We start from the raw sequence: 16,505 nt of genomic DNA on the forward strand, positions 1-16,505 counted from the left end.
TCTCCAGCCTTACAAGCTACTGTCGCTTGACCAACGCTCCTTGGGGCTTCTGTTTGTATTGAAGCCCTCCTGTCGTCCACAGCATACATCTCTGAAGATCTGCCCCCTTAGTGGAATATGACAATGGACCAAAATACTCCCAGTTCATACTCCAGTGAGCTTTTAACTCTTCCCCAACATATTGTTACCCATGTAGGCAGGTCTGCTGTGCAGTTGAAAAGAAATCTTTCCTAAGTTTAAGAGAGAAGACACAAGTTTGGCCGGGAGGGAAAAAAGGAAGTAATTTTGAATGGCTTAGCTTTCCCAGTTGAGTACAAAAATTGATAGAAGGGAAATGTCATATAAGGGAGATACAGCCAGGTAGGCAAGGCTTTCAGGTTCTCCAGAAGCTTTGGGGACATCTTGGATGCCCATCTTCTTTGGGTGAGTTCAAGGAACTGGAAGAAACTTTACCCAAACGCCAAACTGAGGCTTGGTGTTCAAAGCACAGAGTGAAATGAAAAGCCTCCTGTGCCGAGCGAGTTCTGCCAGACTCTGCCACTTCTCAGAGAATGCCATTAGCTGAGAAAATGCCTTGGTGCTAAAGGGTCTGTCAATGCTTTGTCACTTTCCCATGAGGTCACTTCAGCGATGGTACCATTACTCCCATAAGCTGGGAAAGATCTCAAAAGTAGCAAAGAATCCACTGTGATAAAAAAAAAAGTAGGCAAGTTATTAGAAATAGTGCGCCCTTGTTGTTTTAGGATTTGGGGAGGCATTTTCATTTGTGTATGTGTGACTTGCAGACAGACTCTGAAAAAGCCATTCCAAATGAAGACTTGCAAAATATCTGGCGGGTCATGGCAGCATCAGTGGAAAAACCTTGGAGTGGCCAAGAGGATCTCTCTGAGAAACTGCACTCGTGGTAATATACACATTCTGGTGTGCTTGGCTCATAAAAGGCTCGTTGATTTGTGACTACCCTCACACATCACATAAATTGCTCTACCCAAATTCTTTTGAAAACGTATTGCCTCACTCCATTTAGAAGGAGTTAGTATGGAGTCATTCTGAAGGGTGGAACTGCACACATTTCTTCTCTCCTGTCAAAGTCTCGATTCCTACTTTTACTCCCGTATATTATGACGGCCAGGTAATTAAAACTAAGCTGGCCCTGTCAACATCCATGAGCGGAGTTTGCCCAGCGGTGAGGTAACTTCAGTTGATTTGTGTGGCAACCCGCTTCTTCACCCTGTAATCCACTAACACTTGGGAAAAGACCACCAGTCCCCACGCCCCCCCTCGCTCCCTGCCAAATTTATACTCAGATAATTTTCAAACTGCAAGCCTGCTCATGGACACCGCGTTTACTTTGTTCACTATAAGAGCTGAAAAAAAATATTCCAAAGGAAGACCTGGAAGGCTTGGGTGGAAATGTCCCCAGTTGGCTCCGTGGTTTGGCTGGCAAGGAAGCAACTGATTCCAAATGTGGATTCAATTTCTTTTGCACTCTTCAATTCAACAGTGGCCAGAAGCATGGCAGTTGCTGAATGCCTACTCTCGAAGCAGATGATCAAGGCAAAAAATTTCTACTAGAAAGAGATAGAGCAAGAAGGGCCAAGAGGCACATAGGAGGGACAGAGGGAAAGTCTAAGCCTGTGGACTCTCCAGGTCTTCACGTAAGGAACAGTCTGAATATACATGCTGGGTAAGACCACATGCTCTACATCAGCCTGGAACATACAGTACAAGAGGAAGGAAGCAAGCAAGCCATTTCAGACTAATGTGGTACTTGCTATGATGAATGAATACATACGGACTGGAGGCAAGGCCCTGGAGATGGGAAAGATCTGTCTGGTGCAAAGGAGAGTTAGGCAAGGATGAGAGACAGAGCTCTGGGGAGGGCAAAGCTCTCTAGAGTCTTAACTGCATGGGCAAAGACTTGCAGATGAGAACTCAGAAGGAGAATTTCCAGGAGAGGGTGGATTTTACACTGACCACAGTAGCTTTTCATTTAGAAAGAGATTTGAAGGGTGAGGACTAGCCCTGGGTGATAGACAGGAGTGGCCATGAGAGTATTTTCGAATTCTGCGTGTTTCTAGAATATCAAGTTTTCGGGCATGTTTGGAAAACTTCAGTTGAGTATTTTGATAGCAAATGAAAGACATCCATGTACTAGGGTAAGGGTGCTACGGGGGGGGGGGGGGGGATACTGTGCACTGCTCAGAAAAATAGGGAAAGAAAACTGGCCTCCTGAGATCTCAGACTGGCTGAGGTTTTATGTGTGTTTGTGGGACTGCATGTGAGTGTTCTATGTGTCTGGTACATGCATGTGTGTGTGCTTGTGGGTACACCCATGAATGCATGCTGTGTGCTTGTGTTTGTATACAGAGGCTAGAGGAAGACATCAAGTGTCCTGCTCAATCACTCGCCACTTTATTCTCCTGAGACAGGGTCTCTCACTGAGCTGGTAGCTAGGCAGGCAGCCAGAAAAATCTAGGGATCCTTCTATATCCATTCTCTATAGCACTGGGCTTACAGGCTTGCACTACAACGCCATCATTTTACATGGGTCCTGAGGTTCACACTGAAATAAGCTTTCTTACCCATTAAGCCATCTTCTGAGTCTATAGAGTGAGGTGGTTTTTTACATGGATTCTCTATTCACTTTGTCTTATAAAGACCCTACAGGCAAACATCTTCAGAATTTCCATTATGGAAATAAAGAAGCAAAGGTTTGGAAGGGTTATGTAATGCCTCATCGACACACAGCCAAAAATATGTATTTTAAGCCAAGTCTACCCCCCCCCCGTTGAGTTCTTGCCAAAACTACAACAGTAAAGCAACCCCACATCTGTTTAAAACACTTTCTGTTTCCAAAATCACCTTAAATATGTTTAAGTGACTTTACTTTTGATAGTTCTTTGAGGAAAGGAGACATCGTAAATTGTAATTTGCATTTATGCTCTTCCAGTTTCATAGATGACATAGAGGACCATAATGGCCAAGGTCATGCATCATGAAGTAGAGAGGAGGGCAGCTGACACAAATCACGTTCTGCCAGGTTCTTAAATGCCCCAGGCTGCCCTGAAACATGGATACACTTGGAGTCATCCTGATCAGAATCCCACGGCACAGTCCCATCCATCCCTGGACTGTATCGCTCTGAGTGTTCAGGAACCTAAAATCAAGCAAGTTACTCATCTTTCCTGTAGAGCATAAATAGAAAGCCAGACACGATCATCGCTGGCACAGAGAACTGTGTTCAATCTCCGTTGAACACACCCTACACCAACTAGCACATAAGATGGCATAGTCTATCATCCATTTGCTGGTTTAATAGTTTAAGCTCCATCTTTAAGAAAAGGATTTAGGGTAATCATTATTTTTACAGTGGTGTACTTAGAAAATTCACAGCTCACAAAAATATGTGTTGTATTAATGATACTGAGAATCTTACTGTAAATTTATGGAACCTACAAAACAAAACTCAAACTTAGGTCTAACATTAAGTTAACTATAAAAGTTCACACTGGAGCCATGGGTGCATCTGCTAATTGGGTGACCTGTAAATAACTGTCTCCCATTACCCATGAATTGTTATTTTATCACATAACTAAGATTTATTGGTTTTGCAATGCATGACTATTCTATATTACATCTTATTGAAAAGGCAATTAAAACAGTATTGTAGTAGTAGAATTTTTGATAGAGATTAGGATTTCTCTGATGAATCTTTGTACATTTGTCTTTTTTTTTTTTTTTTGCAGTTTTAAGTCCTGATTTATCAGCTTAAAATTGTTTCCAATGATAGGGGGATTGATTTGTGATTTCCGAAACCAAGTACTAAAAGTCAGGTAACTTACAATAAAGCATCAGTGATGGAAAAGACCTCAGTTTTAATCATAGGAAAGATAAGCATATTTACATTCTTTCAGGTTTGTGTTGTATCTGCATATGTAATTCAAGATGAGTATTACATTTAAAATACCTTTTGAAAGATGAAAAGAATCCATGTTCACAGCAGCTGCACTAGAGAAGATAAACATAAAAAAATACATACAGACTCAGAGAAAAAAAATGTTGTGTCCAGTTCCTGGTGTCATTTCTTTTGAAGGATATCGTATAGGTTGGGATGAACCAAAGACAAAATAAGGAAGGCAAGAGAGCTTGTGAATGAGAAACTCTTCTCTATGAAACAGAAGCAGGGAAATTTCTATCTCAGATAAGAAAAACAAATGAACGCAGTGTTCTTTTCTCTTTCAAAAATTTAATGACCAGTAAGTAGGTTAGGAACATTTGACTTGCAGAACATATCTTAGAGGGAGATTCTGAGATGCCAGGTTCAGAAAGGACCTGGTGTTTAATGACATGTTGAATGGGCTAGAATGGAATCAGGTGCTTTCTATGACCAAAGCCAGCTCGGCAAGAAACTGATCAGCTAGAAGTATGATGGCAGCCATGAAAGAGGAGATTAGAGTCCTGCGTTGGCCTCAGTAGAAGAGGCTGTGCAGTCAGAGACAAAGTCAGGAAACACCTTCCAGTCTATCCAAAATCCCTCCAACAGTCCTGACCCATTTTTATCCCTCCTCCAATACATGCTACCTTGACAGTGTCTGCTAACTCTTCCTTATTCTCATCCATGCTGTTTAGACTCCAGCAAGAATTTGATGTGACTATATAACCTTTCAGGAGAGAGAAAAGAGAAAGGAGTGAACGAAAGCATTAAGATAAAAATAACCTGAAGGGGAGAACTAGTCAGTAAGCACAAGATTCTCTGTCATAGCTGAAACTTACCAACTCCACAAGAACAAAACTATGATCTAATGAGGACAAATCTAGGAGAAAATATCTGGGAAGAAAAAAGAGGCATTGCTAGCACTGGGAAGTTGAGCTGGGCCTCGGCCAGCCATGTTTTGCACTGGTTTCTGGACACAACTGCAGAATGATCTGGAAACTGGATCTTTAGATACTACAGGACATGGTCCAAATCCAAGTTTCAAATTGTTTGCACACGTGAAGATTCATGCTTTCTCCCTAATTGTGCAAAATGACAATTTCTACAGTGGATTTATTTGTTTGGCAATTCTTGTTGACAATATATGGAACACAGATGGCAAAGCTGATTGCTGTCTTAGAGGGAAGCAGACATGGCAGCAACACACACAAGGATCATTGGAGACGACATCTTGAGTCAGTTACTTTGGCTTTACTCTGATCATTTGTGAGGATTAAACTTTGGAGCAACCCTAGGCTAGTGGTTCTCCAGCTGCGCCATGCATGAAGCTCACCCAGAAGGTTCACGAAGAGATTGCTGTAGCGAGCCCAGACTTTCTGATTCAACATGTCTGAGGTGAGGCCCTAGCATCTGCATCTCTTACAAGTTCCAGGGTCGTCCTGTTTCTCCTGGTCCCAGAACCGCGTCTGAGAACCACCACTTAAGATCAATGGCTATTCCTAGCTCTGGCTACATCTGCTCTCAATTAAAAGATGGCGACCTCTTCCTCACATCCTCCATCGCTCCAGATGTTAACTTCATTACACAGGATCCGTGCCTGGTGCCCTCTGATTAAGCTGCCTCGGTGGACTCAAATGAGCATTTCCCATGAAGACCACCCGGAAGTCTCAGAAGGTCCTAAGTCTGACTTTTTGTTGTTGCCGTTGTTTTTGTAATTCTCTGTGTCAAACAAGGGGCACACAACGGTCCAAAGCATTACAGAATTGTGGCTTTGGTTTACTTGAAATTTACTTTCTCTGCAAAACTTCCTAGTAACTAAGATATTGCAAGTCTCTTCTGCAAATGATATCCAGATTTATAATTTTTGACAGTCTTTTTAGAGAAAAGGTCTCAGTTTCAAGAGCTCCATTCACTAGGACAGCAGAAGAATCCCTAGGTACATTGCTATTCCAAGAAAGTGAAAAAAGATAATTAAGAATTAGATTTAAATGTACTGCTTTGTACACAAATTTATGCATAGATATTTATAATAGTTATTTACTGTGACCTAAGAGCTTAAGCAGCTATGAGTGACTAGCTACAAAAAATTAAAATAAAAATAAAAACCTGGTCATGTAATTTTAGTTAGAATTATAATGTTTTAAAAATAAGATCCAATCTAGGAAGCAAATAATTATAAGGATTTTAATAATTTATTGTCATTTGTGAATATACCCACTTAATGACCAAAAGCAGAAAGAAATAAATTATTTATAAACTCAATGTCCTTCTTCTGAAGAAAAAAACATAGTTGTATATGTTTCTATGATTAAGCAAGGAGAATGCGCTATATGCCAAGGGCAACCAAATATCTGCACATCATACATACTTGGAGAATAAGACTAAACAGATATTAATACTTTAATTCAATACTTTTTATCTAGATGTACTTTTCCTAAAGACCTACGGCAGGGGCAACAAATAAAACCTGCTCTCAGCTTACATGAGATACTATGACGAAAACTGCCAACACTAAGTATCATACACCTGCCTGATGCACTTCCAAAATCTGCGAGATCTTTTAAGGAAAGCACAGCTTCTTCAGGAGTATCATGAGGAATTCGCCTAGGAAGTGTTGACTTCAGTTTCAATAATGCTGTTTTTTCTAAAATCACAGCACATTGCACTTAACACGATGCCCATGCTGAGCTCATTTACAGAATGATGACCGCTGACTTTCTTTAGAAATTCTACATTAAAAAACACAGTCGTATGCAAAACCAGCAGTTCTCAACCTGTGGGTCAAGATCCCCACAGGGGTCACATGTCAGCTATCCTGCATATCAGATATTTGCATTATGATTCATAATAGTAGCAAAATTGCAGCGATGAAGTAGCAACTAAATAATTTTATGGTTGGGGGGTCTACACAACACGAAGACTATACGAAAGTGCAGCAGCCTTAGGAAGGTTGAGAATCACTGTCCTCCATGAGAAGTGTCTTGATGGCTGTTTATCTTCAGTGTATAAACAGCTTAGTGTTCTTGCTTCTACTTGGAAAGTCTCCCTCAGAAATTAATTTCTAGAGCAGTCAATTTTCTAGCCATTGTTTCAAAAACTCCTGCTGAGAACAACAGTCCCCAAACTGCTGGGCTGCAGCTATGCCCCCCGGCGACAGGACCTCTGCAGAATCTCCGAGTCCACTCAGTCAGCCATCAAGCATATGGAGACGGAATGGCATCTGCAGGCTGTGCTGTGGACTTTTCCTGTCTGACGCCGCAGAAGGACACCAGCTTCATTTTGTAGTTAACCAGCATAAGCAGGAAAGGACTGAGAGCGGAGAAGCCGGAGGAGAGGGCTGTGAGAACAGCTGGAATAAAGACGCACGTTGCCAAATCCTTCAAGAAGCGGACTAAGACAAAGTGAGAAACCCACAGCGGAGCGATCAGCAACGTTAACAAGATACTGAACTTGGCCCCTCGAAGGACTTCGGTTTCTGAATCATCATCTCCAATCCAGATGTCCCCATATGTCATCTTTTTCTTCTCTGAAAGGAGGAGAGCCATCCAGAGACAGACAAACACTAAGATAGCTAAAGGAAGACTATCCACCAAAACTAGAAATATTTTCCCATAGTACAGCTCTACCTTGTCATTCCCAAAACCAGTCAAGCAACCCAGGTACATTCTGTTAGAAGACAAGGAGCCCGTATCATTTCCAGAATTCGGGGGTTCTGGTTTTCTAGTGTATATCAACACAGGGATATACACCACCACACCAGCCACCCAAAGTGCAGAAACCCCCTTCCAGGAGTACCTCTGTGGATCCGGGTTTGCAGCCCCACTCAAGGGGTAGACAATTTGGTAAAGCTTCCGGAGGTAGAGCAATGCAAAGTGTAACATGAACCAGATGGCCAGGGAGGTAGTCAGGGCTGCAGTGAAATGCAGAACTTTGCAGCCTGCAGAATCCAGCAAGATACCAGAGGAGTAAACAATCTTGAGGACGTTCACCACCAGGTTTTTAGTGAGGTGGACGAACACAAGGCTGATGATGAGAAGAAAGGAGGTCTGCAGGCCCCCAGCGATGCATTTGCTTGTGGAATAGAATAAGCATGTGTTTCCTACGAGGCTCACAGAGATGAGAACGGCACAGGAGATGATCTCAAGCGCGTCTGCAGAGGGCTCCATGATCGAGGCAGAACTGTGACGGCAACTATCTCCTCGACACCTTTGTTCCTGAGGCCTTCAGAGATTCAAGAGGTATTCACTGACACCAGCTGAGTGTTTTCTACCCCCACTAGGTTAACAAAATCCTGCCCTGGCACACAGTCACGATTCCAGCATAGTCTGTGACAGAATTCTGCTTGCTTTGGTGAGCGGCTGTTGAAAACAGAGCTGCTTCCCAAGAGGATTCTGTTTTATCCTCTCCAGGGACTTTTAACGGTGACGAGAAAGGCGCAGGTATCACTATGTAATTAACACTTCTCAGAAATGTATTTATAGTACCCTCATACTTAAATATGTCATTCCTTTATAGATATGAGCAGTGTCCGATAACCAAAAAGAGATGAAAAAATTGGTCATAGTCAAGGAAAGGTAGCCAGAGGTTGCATTCATCATACTTCATACATGTAAAAAAACCTGAAGAATGAACAAGGCAGATTTCAAAATAACAAAGTGACAAATAAAGAATGGGGACAATAGCACGCGAGAGATTATACAAGAACACACAGTGTTTTCACACCGCTACCATTTGTGCATCTCTGCAAAGCAGGAATGCATCGCCTGTTGCAATGACCCCGTGGGATACAAGGAAAGATGGGAGAACATGTTGGCAAGGAAAGCAGGGAAGGGAAATGGAAAGAAAACAGGGAGAAGCAATCAAGGAAGAAGGGATTTATGCTCACAACCAAGTCTCCCAAATTGTTAACAGTTGGGCAGCGATTAGTGAAACGCTCTCCTAGAGCACAAGGGGTGGAGTGACTTCTCTCCTAAAGGTGATACGAGAACAGGAAGCAAGGGCAAGGACACGATACGTACACATCTACCTGGCATTCATGCACAGTTTGGATGAATTCCTGTTCCTTAGCTATGTCACAGTGATCCATTCTGGGGACTGACTACAGTCGGGTATCATTCACCAGAGGAGATGCGTTTGGAGAAAAGCTCTTGGCTGATTTTATCATTGTGTGCGCACGATACAGCAGCTGCGCGAATTGAGACAGATGTGACGGCATCCCTCCTTGAGCAAAACTGTCATGCTGTGGGGTACGGCTGTACTTTACCTCTACTGAAATTGTTTGTGGGTCCTGTCATCAATCATCCTACCCTGTACTGTCCAAACATGTGCTTCTGCCCGATCAAATGGTACACTGCAGCTTATAACAGAAGAGGCAGGTAGGAAGTTTGGGCCCCACAATCCATGGGAACGGGAAGGAGGCTGGGAGTTGATGCTTTCCTGTTAACTCCATATTCCTGAACTGATCGCTAAAATAATAGAGAACTTAGTGTTTACAGCTCAAGACTGGCTTGAGTCCTTGTGTTCATTTCTTCTTAACTGTGTTTAGCAACTTCTTGAAAGCTTACAGTTAGCTAGGATATATATGTGTGTGTGTGTGTAATATAATAATATAATAACCTAGAAGATTACACAAATTGACTTTTTTCAAGGAAAATCTCTTTTCATCTTTTAAAGTATAACTTTGACCAAACCAGAAACTATACATTTCAGAGGTAGGAAATTAGCTGATACCTTATCTAGCTACTGATAAAGCCACCATTTGGCACCTCCCAGTCTTTTCCTCAAGAGTATGGGAAACTCCTAGTGTGCACATGAGAAGAAGGAAGCTTATAAAAGGATAGGCAGGTAGGAAGTTTGGGCCCCACAATCCATGGGAACAGGAAGGAGGCTGGGAGTTGATGCTTTCCTGTTAACTTCATTTTCCTGAACTGATCGCTAAAATAATAGAGAACTTAGTGTTTACAGTCACCTTTCTTTCCTTAGGAAGATCAGTCAGCATCAAGTACAAGCATCCACTCTGCATCTAATGATTATAACAATATAAGTAATAACTATAATGCTTATGCATTATTTATAAACTATAAATTAACTTACCACCAACTTAAACAAGGTACACTGTCTTGCTTTGCAAACTTAATATGATTTAATCTTTAATACCAATCTCATTTCAGTAATGAGGGAAAACAAGACCAGAGAGCAAATTGTTCGGAGCTAGCAACTGAAATGATGGAACCTAGTATTATGGTTTGAATATGAAGGTTCCACTGAGCCCCTGCGCAGTGACTCCTGTGTCAAAGGCTTTGTCCTAGACGCTGGGGCTAAGAAGAGGTAACGGGCAGAGACTGGGGAGATGGCTCAGTTGGGAAAGTGCTTGCCACTCAAGCATAAGGACCTGAGTTTGATCTTCAGCACCCACAGGAAGAGCCTAACATGGTGGTGCAAGCTCAGAGTCCCAACATGGTGGTGCAAGCTCAGAGTCCCAGCACTGGGTCCCTGGGTCTCACTGTCCAGCCAGCTTAACCTAATCAGCAAGCTCATGACCCTAGTGAGAGACTCTATCTAAAAAACAAGGTAGACGGCTCCTCAAGATGACTTGAGGTTGGCCCGGCATCTACATGTATACCCATTTGTATATGTGTCTGCACCCACCCACACACACATACACACATACATACACCCACATTCACAGACATCATCAAGAGATGCTCCATTGATGGGCTCCTAGGTGAATGGGCGTATTAGGGGTAGAGTCTTTGACTCTAAATCTGTGAAGTTTAGTAAAGCGTCCTCCATGTAAGTTGTATTCTCGGTCATTTTGGTCCAGCAGTGAAAGGCTAACTAACAGCCTGGTATGCTTGGGTCTCCCTGCTTCTCCACACATCCTGGCAAACTGGAGATCTTCCACTGACTCTTCTCTGCATCTCCATATTTATTGACGATTGTTCTATCTGACAGATAGAGCCTATACATTATAAATGTACTTCTCGGGGGAGAGTCTGACTTACACAAGTCACACAGATATCTGAATGGCAGTTAGCATTTTTTCTTTCTCTTTCAGTATTACTAGGTATGAAGGTTTACACCTCTGAACCTCATCATGACCTCCATGCATTCTGTACACCAGTTTAGGATGCCTAACTTGACATTAAGAATCAGAAGTCTATATCTAACAATCATGAGCCCCCACAGTGACGGTGTTTAAGCACAGGCATCATGATTAAGTCGACCATGCTCCAGTGAAAGGACTCATATCCAAGATTATTTCGGATAGCAAAAATGATCATAAGTAGGGAAAATGAAACACAGAGATCGATAGGAAAAGAAGCAGGGTTCATCCGGAGAACAGCTGGGGGGTGGAAGATGAATATAATACAGACACATATGAGATTACCAAAGAACAGACAAAATGTTGTGGGTTTTTTTTGAAGGAAGAGTGGTCTTAAAGATTTCAAAGTATCTGAAAAAACTCGTATTGATTTTGCCAAATGGCTTACGGATTCTCTTTCCCTATATCAACCTTTATGGAAGGTAGGAAGTTCATTTTCCCCAAGCCTGCTTTCTCCTTTCCATGCGCACAGAGAATGACTCAATGTTACTGTATAAATGCTTCACCACTCAGAGATTTCCAGCAAATATTTTCATCAAATTCCATCATACTAAATTCATCGAACTAAAAATTTCCATCCAAACTTTTTCATTGTAGTTTATCACTCTTAAGAGCAACTGTGGGCTAACTAAGATGACCTGTGTTTCAGCTGCCAACAGAATCCTCATGTGCATCTGTGGCTAATTCCTTGCCCTGACTTGTCCTCATAAGAAAGCTCTCACACAGCATTGCAAGGTCCTCCAAACCCTCCCAACCTCTGCAATGACTTCTACAAGAACAAAATGTCTGGAGAGGGCGGGCAAGATGGTTCAGTGGGTAAAGGCACTTGCTGCTAAGCCTGATGACCTGAGTTCGATGCCCAGGACCCACCCAGTGGAAGGAAAACTCACTCCAGCAAACCATCCTTTTGACTTCCCCATGCTCACTGCAGAAGTTCTCCACTGGAAGTTTCAAAGAAGGTTGGGGCTCCTCTTAACTAGTTTGCTGTTTGTTCATGTGATATGGGGTGGGAAGAAGTAAAATGAAACACACACACATAAATGTAATTTGTTAAATTAAAAGTATTTTAGAGAAGAGAGATCCATGTCGGAGGTATTAGTTTTAATCTGCAGTCAAAGACAATCTGAATCCTAGAAAAGCCAGGGCAACTTGCCCTAACTGGCAGAGGAGGTGTCATTAAACTCTGGGCCACTTGCTTTGGATGGTTTGGGTAGGGGATAGGAAGAGGGCAACACCGAGTTGACTGAGTTGCATTACAAGGTCCTGAGAGACCTGGATGCCACTCAACGACCTCCGAGGACCACGCCAATGGGTTTCTTTAGAAGAATGCCCCTTCTCAAGAGCATGTCTACGTCCTGGAGCAAAAGGGTCCAGAAACAACACCACATCCTCTACCCAGGAAGGTAACTGTGGTTCCTGTAAGGGGGGGATGAAAAAAAATCGTCCTTTGATAACCAAATACGGGTTCTGCCAATCCACCTTCTCTGAGGTCACTTGAGAACCAAGGAATTCAAAGGTTCTCTATGGCTTCCATTTATTTTGGCATCGGATGTAAAAGAAAAGGAACTAAAGGGGAATTTCTATGGCCCAGGCTATGGTCCAAATCTCAAACTGCTAAAAGTTATTTAGATTTTACTTCAATTCACAATCACATGGAGCGCAGTTCAGATGCAAATGCTTTCTGTGTTGCTTAAGGCCATCTAGGTTTCCTCAAAGGCACTTGTGGGGCTCTAAAGATTTTTGCCTGAAAGTTGAAAAAAAAAAAAGTCCCAGGCTCTTCACTAGAGACTGTTGTTCATTTATGTGATCCTGGGGTGGGAGGGGGTAAAATACAGCACTCTGCCTTCCTTTGGGCATTATGGCCTCACAGTGTGGCTAAGATAAGCAAACTTCGAGGCTGAGAGAAGGCATTTACTCCTTTAAACTGAGTATATGATGTAAATAAACGTCTTCTAAGATGTCACACCTGAAACTGGATTCTAAATCTGAGTCTGTACAGATCTACATTGATAAAAGCAGGAAGGAGCCCAAGGAGGGCGAAAGTGCTTCTGAGCGGAGCCGGGCTACTTTTAAATGATCATTCAAGAGAGAAAGATGCCGCTCCAAACTGATTCAGAATCTTTGACCTTGTCACCAGTGACTGCCTAGAGTTATTTTTATTCTCTGGAAGACTGTGATGGTGTGACTAGCTAGGGTAGGACTAAACCGCCTAGCCCCAAATTAGAACTGCATGAAGAACAACTTCAGTCTGGATGGGGCCAGAGCAATTAAGTGGTAATTGCCTTTTAGATACACTAATGTCACTAATTATATTACCGTGCTAAGTGCTGGGGAAATGTGTCTAAGAGCTCCAGGACTTCTCTGGTGGGAGAAGGGAGTGAAGATTTATTAAGCCTGGCAATAATGCGGGTCCATCACCTATGATCCTTACAAGAACCCTACGAGGTAGTAGCTTCAGTAAGGCTGAGTGACCCAATCAGTTTCACTTGGTTCAGGACTGAGTCGGATCCGTGTGGCTCCAAGAGCGGTGGGTTGGAGAGGCCCTGAGTAGGAACAGAAATTGCTGACTTCTGAATATCCTGGATTCAATAATTGTGGGATGGAAATATGGTAGCAGAGAAAGATGAGAGAATTTGAGAAGTAGACCATGACAGAAACATCTCTAAGCACGAGGATCCCAGAAGTGGAAAGTTAAGAGTTCCAGACAGGAGAGTTTTGTAGGGACAATCTGGGTCAGATTCATCAGAACACAAGAGGCCCAGAGGGAAGGAGCTTCCCACTGAGGCGATTGATCTCATGAGTTCATTTTCTTCCATGGATACTCTGTATTGGGGTTAGGGGTTGGGAGGTTGGGAGGTGTGGATGGGGATTCCAGACCCCTAAGATTGCCAACTTTGGTGAACTAGGGATTAAAGTGAATGGAGTAGTTTTATATACCTGAATCTTTCTAAGCCAGTCTATTAGACTAGCAATCTATCAAAGGACTCCCCTCGACTCAAGTTCAATACTCATTTTTACGTCAGGATGTAACTCTCCCAAGATAAGTTTGGAACAGACAGCCGAGCTCAACCAGATCCCTTGTTAGTTGTATTCACCCATATCAGGCCTTAGGAAAAGAATCCCTGCCATTTCCAAACCAAGTCCCCTTCCATGGAGGAGTGGAGCTGATGGGAGTGGCAAGATCATATGCAGAGGAGACTACCTGCAGGACTGGTGTCGAGTGCAACCAAATCCGTGAAGGAAATAAGAGCAGCCATGCTACTTAGCATCTCGGTTCGATGCTGTAAGCATAGACTCTTTCTCGCTTGGCTGCATCTGTTGTCTGAAGCTCATAGAGACAGAATTAGGTCTATTCAGAGTGGAATAGTTATAGACATCTTACAGAACTCCATCTCCCAAGCTGAAGCAAGCTGGAACACATGTTGCTTCCCTATTTAACCCGTTTGCGTGTTTTTGTTATCACTGTATCCTTTTAAAGGGGGCTCTGCCAAGGCCACTGGGTGTGGTTCATGTGCAGTTCAGGCTCGCTGGATGTTCTGGCTCATTCCATCAAGCCCCAACTGAGTTCTTGGCGCTAATTCCATCCTTGTTATCTAGTGAAATGTAGATTTTTTTTTTCCAGCTCTCTCCTCCCCGAGTTAATCTGATTCTGAACTTGGTAACTATTATGCATTCCTTTGAGTTCCCTGGCTTGAAGCATTCCACATCAACCGATAAGCCTTTCATTTTCCCTTATGCCAGTCCACTCAGTACTGCAGTTGCTCTAACAAGCTCCGGGTTTAACCGGGTGGAAACGCAGCTCTTCATCCTTATCCTTTCCGCTTAATTCCTGTCATCAAAAGCCTCAAGACTCCTAGGTGTCCAGTGTAACCCACGTGCCGAGCCACACTGACTGACAGTCTTTGTAGTGTTAGTCTCTTTGTACCTATATTGTCTCCTATTCTTGTCAGATTGCTACGCCGTCACCCGTCCCTCCCAAGCATTGAAGTGACAGGGACTCAATGCCCTCACCTAAGAAATAGGAACGTGGAGTACTGTAAAGATACTCTGCGGACATCATGAAGATTAAAAGAGATAACACAGGCAAGTCTTTACAATACTGGCTGGGACAAGGGTCCAGTGGTTGTCGTTACTGTTGTCACAGTTCTCATTGGATTATAGGGTCCATCTCAATTAGATACACAGAGTGACTCAATCATTCAGATCCGGGATGATTAGGAAATCATGACCTTCAGTGGGAGTTCAGAATATGCACATACAATCCTCTCCTTCTCCTTCTTAAATAAGTCTAGTCCCCAAGAGTGAAGCATTAACGAGATCGTGTTCATGGCCATTAATATTACTAGCTGAGGTTTCCAAATTCATTTCTTTTTCTTTAATTCCTTTTGTTTAGCCAGTTTTCTACATGGTTGAGTTTGATTTTTGCTAATGCATGCACAAATGCTCTCTCTCCCCGCCTCTCTCTGCTGTCACCAGAAACGAATGAACTAGAGGTAGCGGATCAAATGATGCTGATGAAGGAGCGGCTCTGAAAAGCCCACAGGACAGGAAGAGCGACATTTGGAAAAAGAATCACACTGGGGACCTTTAGGACATGATACAATCTTCCTGAGGGGAGTGGCAGTTATTCTATACAGAGAATTTTAATTATCCAACTCCCCCACAGTTTCAAGGTCACAACAAGACACAAAAGAAAGACATCACAACATGAAAATATTCATCCCTGCCTCCAGTAGCATCTCTCTGTATCCATTATTTTTATTTGTATTCGCATTTGATAGTGTATCCAGGTAGCAGTGACAAGGAAATGAGCCTTTCCAGCTGGAGTAAATCAACATCTTTGGAATCTCACGGATGCAGGAGAATTCAAGCCATTCCTTAGTATAAAACAAATAAAATGCGAGTAGTTTGGAAGTGAAAATGCCAAGCTTGCCAAAGATTCAGGGTTCACGAGGTCAGAGAAGGTGATTCTGGATAACTGAACCACAGAGCAGGCCATTTCAAAAGTATCTGGAGATTCACAGAGACACGTAAATGAAGACAATGGGATAAAGCTGCAGGGGCCAATGAGCTATCAAAGAACAAAGACAGGACAAGCTGATGGAGCCCAAGAACATAAATGACTTTGAAGCAAAGTTGACTCTGCCATGAACCTACTGTAAAGTCAAACTAATTGCATAATATGGATGTATAATTTTGTATAGAAAACTGCCATCAAGCTGACTCCAAATATTAGATATAAATTTTTTTAAACTCAGACCATGAAGACTTTTATAATTGCAAGGTAGTTTTTCAAGATAATTCCAGTTAGGTGTTTGGCTTATTTACTTGTTTATTTATATATTTATTTTTACTGTTATTTCGAAAACACAGCTCCATGTTATTATTGGCTTCATTTTCCCTGTAGTCTTCTGTATTTCTCTCTTGGTTATCTGTTGTACATAAAATCATACGTTTGCTTGA

At 42.5% G+C, this 16,505-nt stretch overlaps 2 protein-coding genes across 6 annotated transcripts in view; both read right to left on the reverse strand.

The window, feature by feature from the left end:
• Positions 1-16,505, reverse strand: part of Sncaip (synuclein alpha interacting protein) — a 140,966-nt gene that overhangs the window by 73,741 nt on the left and 50,720 nt on the right. The gene's annotated exons all lie outside the window — the stretch shown is intronic.
• LOC126506036 (uncharacterized) lies at positions 7,132-8,103 on the reverse strand. The gene has a single exon (XM_050149317.1). It carries the CDS (start codon positions 8,101-8,103, stop codon positions 7,132-7,134), a length of 972 nt encoding a protein of 323 aa, XP_050005274.1.

This window comes from Alexandromys fortis, unplaced genomic scaffold, assembly GCF_014885135.2.
Source record: "Alexandromys fortis isolate MF-2015 unplaced genomic scaffold, M_Fortis_MF-2015_v1.1 scaffold_60, whole genome shotgun sequence".
NCBI lineage: Eukaryota > Metazoa > Chordata > Mammalia > Rodentia > Cricetidae > Alexandromys > Alexandromys fortis.

Coding starts and splice junctions, on each gene's coding strand:
- LOC126506036 (XM_050149317.1), bottom strand. CDS start 8,103: ATGGAGCCCTCTGCAGACGCGCTTGAGATCATCTCCTGTGCCGTTCTC.